The sequence below is a fragment of the Ostrea edulis genome, chromosome 7, assembly GCF_947568905.1.
Source record: "Ostrea edulis chromosome 7, xbOstEdul1.1, whole genome shotgun sequence".
NCBI lineage: Eukaryota > Metazoa > Mollusca > Bivalvia > Ostreida > Ostreidae > Ostrea > Ostrea edulis.
This window is the reverse complement of record NC_079170.1, coordinates 53,506,078-53,511,277: the sequence shown is the minus strand read 5'-3', so window position 1 is coordinate 53,511,277 and position 5,200 is coordinate 53,506,078. Positions and strand designations below refer to the sequence as shown.

Genomic DNA, 5,200 nt, shown 5'->3' with positions numbered 1-5,200 from the left:
GCCTAGGAGAAGTAAGCATCTCCTGTCGAGCGGTCACACCCGCCGTGAGCCCCATGTCTTGATCAGGAAAACGGAGTAATCCGTACGTAGTCAAAATCTCTTTCAGGATCATTCAGGTGTCGATGTGTCGCATTTGTTAATGTTCCAGACGAGTGACGTGCAATTGGGGCAAAGTACATGTCCCACAGTACTTCATAGGCCTCATAACGTTCTTATGGATGTTAAGTATCTTTAGTCTATGAACAATGTCGAAAGGGAGATGTTTTATGGTTCCTCACTAGTCTGACAGGTCAAGATAGCTCAAAGTTGCGATCTCCATTGGTTAAGCATACAAATACAAAAGCTGTATCGGTGATAAGGTTCAAAGTGGACCTAGTTATGTGGGGGTTCGTTGTCTGGGAAGGGTAAGCACAGGGGTTGGTGCTTCCGAGTTTTCGGTCTAGTGAAGACCACTGTGCCTGCTCAGGAGGTAGCTGTTGCCGGTTTGTCACCTTGGATAATCAAGCAGCTGTTTCTGGTTGTTGTCAGTTGTGTGTCATTCTTCCAGTTGACACAGTGTGTAGTACTTGTGTTGTGAGAAATCCTGAGGCCATATCTCAGTTTGTAGAATGTCGTCCCGAGGAGAGGCCTTTCCTGATGTGGGACAAGATTCAGGGCAAGGTGTCGTAGTGTTCGATCAGCATGGGCATGAATTGTTTAGTCAGTTTGGCTTGGTTGGTTCCTCCAGGGGCCTGGTTGTTTGTTTGTATATTGTTTAACGTCTCGCTCGATAATCTTTCACTCATATGGAGATGTCACCATGGCCGGTGAAGAACTGCAAAATATTTAGGCCTTTGCTCGGCGCTTACAGCCCTTCAGCAGGGAGATATCTTTATTGTGTCACGCCTAATATGACACGGGACCTCGGTTTTTCAGTCTCATTCGAAGGAGTGCCCCATCTAGTCGTCTCTTACAACAAGCAAGGGATACTAGGATCTATTCTAACCCGGATCTCCACGGAATTCCAGGGGCTGGGGCACCATTCCCGGTCGGACTCGTTGTCCTACGGGAACTCACGACGTAATCTCTCTCTTTTCTCGCGAACTCATAAGACGAGCGGAGGTATTTCATTGTGCTCAGCAGTATAGGTGTATTTGTCATCTGGTCTTTGTAAGTTGTCTTGCTTATTTGTGAATTTATATTTTTGTAAGGGTTTTCCTTTTGTGTTTATTGGATAGAAAATCACTTTAATACTTTGAATCGATGCATACTTGATTATTCATTTCGGACAGCATTTACAAGTGGATTTACCTATGTAGTATTCCGTAAATCTTTGTCGACGAAGGTCTGGCCTACATGCTGGCTTATCATTGATTTTACCTGTGAAGCCACTGCGATTCGTTTTTGTGTACTAAATATTAACCTATCCCAGGTGTAATTTTTTAGTACCTGTACAGACAACGATGTCATCCGAGAGAAATATCAATGTTATACCTGTGGCAAAATTTGGTTTTGTTGATGTACGTACACATTTTCTCACCTTATGATTTTTAATTTATCATTAATTTTAATGTTAAGGCATAAAAGATTCAGATCATACTGTCTTATTTAAAAAAAAAAAAATAATGTGGAGTACAAAGACTCCCTGTGATAAAAACAAATGTTTATTAACATCCAGGGAGGTAACTACGAGGCGCATCGCCCTGGATACACAGATGAGGCAGTCAAAGAAGTCATCTCTATGGCAACAGACTCGATAAAGTCTTTAGGAGGCAAGTTATTCTACAAAAAGTCAAGCTTTCGGCTTTGTGTTAGTAAATATGCTTTGGATAACTCGGGTAAATTTACTTTAAATATTTTTTTAACTGTGTATAACAATGTACGTATATGTACATAATGTAGGTATATATTTGACATGAGAAGTATTTCTGTATGTAGATTGTCAGTACGATATCCTAGAACTGGGAGCAGGAACGGGAAAATTCACACAGTGTTTGTTAAAGAATATTCCCCAGGTACAATATACGTGGAAAATATTTAAAGTGTAGAAATGTTGGTTGGCACTTTTTACATCATTGATTTTGCAATAATGAATGAAAAGAAAGAAAACCTAATCTTTAGGACTGTAAAAATAACAATTTTGTATTGCTTGTAGGAGTTATGAGATTGATCCCTGTTCGTAATCTTCACCTGTCATTTAATGGATCATTCATTTTATCTGAGTATATTTAGAAATAATGTGTTGTCATATGGTAGAAACAGATGGAAACTAAATCAACTATGCAATACTGTATAGTAGTACTTATATCAATAGGAGCTGAAAGTCTTGCTAACAGAACCATCGGAAAATTTCCTCAAAACATTGGAGAAGAAATTCCCCGATATGAATACGAGACAGTGCAGCGCCGACAACATTCCTGTGACCGATCACTCCGTCAATGTAATTTGAAATTTCGTTTAATTTCATTAAGTTATATATAGTACAAATATTTGGGGAATGATTGGCCCAAGATAATTTTATTTTGAAAAGGTGAAATTAAAGATATGATATAACGTTCTATTTACTAAGTTGAACATAGAATGGAAATATTCATGTACACGAGAAACTTCTCGGGCCTTTCCAGTAAGCTCAGACAAAACCATCGTGTACGGTAATGAAAAGAGAGCTTCATATCTTAGCGCAATCATGGGTTAGCTAAAATATAAAACTGCAATAAGTACATATGTCGATTTCCTGATTACTGTACCGAAACTTCAAGTAATTTGCAGCCCTCACAATCAAATGTCTAATCAATATTTTAAAACGTTTCCTTGTAATAAAAGAATTACAAAATTATAGACAAATTGATTAATCATGGAATGTCATCACAGAAATAAAGGCTTTATTGATACATGTATATATTTACGAATAAATGGCGTAAAAATAAAACCAGTTTTGTATCCCATCATATTTCAAGTTAAAGTCTACACTCTGTATTTCCTAAAAATATACTTCTACTATTCATCCAAACATTGATTACAAACAAACTTTACTGTGCCTAGATATAACTTCAACAAAGCCCTCCTACACGTTCTTCTTTTAACAACAATCCAGCTGGACATGTCATTACTGGTGTTGTAAATATAATTTTAAATTGTCGACCTGAAATCACTCAATCTAAAAGGTTCGAAATTCTAAAGAGCCCCTGTCTTTTAATTGACGACAGAAATTCATTTCTATTATGAATTTTTGACAAAGATTATGCCAAACGGTGGACTAAATGTGAAAAGGAAAAACTCGACAGGGGATGCTTACTCCTCCATGGTCCCACCTCTAGTGTTTCCAGGGGTCAATGTTAGTCCTATCTTTGTCGGATCCTTGCGATTGATGACTGTTCGTTATTTTCACCTTTTTCATAAGTATCAGAATTCTTTGGTGCACACAGAATCCATCTTTGTATTCATAAATCAAGTAGCTTGAAAGTTCGATCTATTAACTGCTGTCTAAATATTTAAATGCATGCATGGATACATTTTCCCCCCTGCGATTTGATTTTAACATATTATATTACATGAATGTTCAGACAACTTACAACGTCTTCACCATTTCCTACTATTTTTTCAGGCGATAATCGCTGCACAGTGTTTTCACTGGTTCGCAAAACCAGAAGCTATTACAGAAATTACACGAGTATTGAAACCGGGAGGAAATTTTGGTCAGTATGGAAAAACAGATGATATGCAAATCAGTTTTAAAGATGATATATATGGTGTTGAAATGATGTTCTAATATGAAATATTTTTAAACTCACAGTTCTCATCTGGAACATTAAAGACCAGAGCTCTCTCTTAAACTCTGATTTTCGAAATCTGATATTGAAATGGGTAAAGGATACGCCACAGTATTTTGACGGAGCGTGGAAGGATTTTTTGGATAGATGTAATCAGGTCCGCTTGGTGTCAAGAAAACAGTTAGGCGGAGTTCAATTAGGGGTAAAGTTGTCGATCTATTGTGTCAATGGGAAATACAGTATCTATTTAAATATTGCAGTAATTCTTATATGGTCTGAAAAACTTCTCACATATACGGAATTATATTTATAGGGCTCCATCGAGGAAGTAGTACACCTGGCATCTACACTTAGTTTCATTCAATCCTTAGAGGAGACTGAGAAAAAGAGAGCATTGACTGAAATCAACAAATTTTATGAAAACCATCCAGAATCTAGAGAGAAAGAGTATATTTCAATGCCCATGAAAACTGATGTTCTACATTACAAAGTATAATGATAATAGAATAAGGAGACTTTAGATCTATCTTATGTCACCATTATCAATTAAACACAGCTTAGTAACTTGGTTTTGAGTCTTGATTGTTGAGTTCTTAATTCTATTTCGTAAGAAAATAATCCACTGGCTCCGGGATCATCAAACTGTCTTAAAGTTAAGTCAAAATTTTGACTTTAAATTAAGATTTGAACTTAGCTAAGATTGCTGACTTAAATGGATCACAAAACGAACTTAAGCAAATCTTAACTAAGATTGTCTTAACTTAAGTCTAAGTCTAGAATCTTAAATTGCTATAGCAACAAGGAACTCTTTTGCGTAGAGGTAACAAAAAAATATAAAAAATAAATGACTTAAACAACATAGTCAGTGTCTAAAACGTCTAGTTTATGATCACTAATGCTGACGCAGGCAAACACCCCCCCCCCCCTTTATTAAAAAGAAACTTATTTTCGTTATTACATACATGTGCATACAAATTTTGATGTATTGACCCCGTCGCCTCCCTCTTTCTAAAAGTAGTAATGAATGAAAGTAGAAATGTAAGAGTGACTGAAGCGATAATTTTATTAAATTCAATGCCTTTATTTATTTTGTCGACTGTGTGCGTACATGTAGCAAAGAAGGATAACTCTAATATATTTCAAATTCGGGCTCGGACTGCACATTATTCGTGTGCAAATGCAGACTGCAAGTAATGATTGTTTTCTTCTTCCACATATTGTCAACAAACTCAGTCAGGTAAATACATGTACTTTTGTAGTCGTAACTTTTTAGTGAAACGGTCGTATGTGTTCGTGCTACTTTCACATTTACATCTACTTTACGAACTACGATCAAGCAGTGAAACGGACAATCGGGCGATCAATCCTGCGATATTTTGATCACATAAGAAGTCATATTTATGCCTACATATTTGAAAACGCCCGCTCTCAATTTTTCTAGGCTAGCGGTG

At 36.7% G+C, this 5,200-nt stretch overlaps 1 protein-coding gene across 1 annotated transcript; it reads left to right on the top strand.

Moving 5' to 3' along the window:
- The first annotated feature begins 764 nt into the window (after positions 1–764).
- On the top strand, positions 765–4,313 carry LOC125653347 (uncharacterized). Its single transcript, XM_048882796.2, has 8 exons — positions 765–1,149; positions 1,426–1,499; positions 1,658–1,751; positions 1,918–1,994; positions 2,294–2,419; positions 3,584–3,674; positions 3,773–3,951; positions 4,063–4,313. The coding sequence occupies exons 2-8, from the start codon at positions 1,443–1,445 to the stop codon at positions 4,243–4,245; spliced, it is 807 nt and encodes a 268-aa protein (XP_048738753.1). The 5' UTR covers positions 765–1,149; positions 1,426–1,442; the 3' UTR covers positions 4,246–4,313.
- The last annotated feature ends 887 nt before the right edge of the window (positions 4,314–5,200 follow it).

Coding starts and splice junctions, on each gene's coding strand:
- LOC125653347 (XM_048882796.2), top strand. CDS start 1,443: ATGTCATCCGAGAGAAATATCAATGTTATACCTGTGGCAAAATTTGGT. Junction 1,752..1,917: donor CTCGATAAAGTCTTTAGGAG/GCAAGTTATTCT, acceptor TTCTGTATGTAG/ATTGTCAGTACGATATCCTA. Junction 3,675..3,772: donor GAAACCGGGAGGAAATTTTG/GTCAGTATGGAA, acceptor TTAAACTCACAG/TTCTCATCTGGAACATTAAA.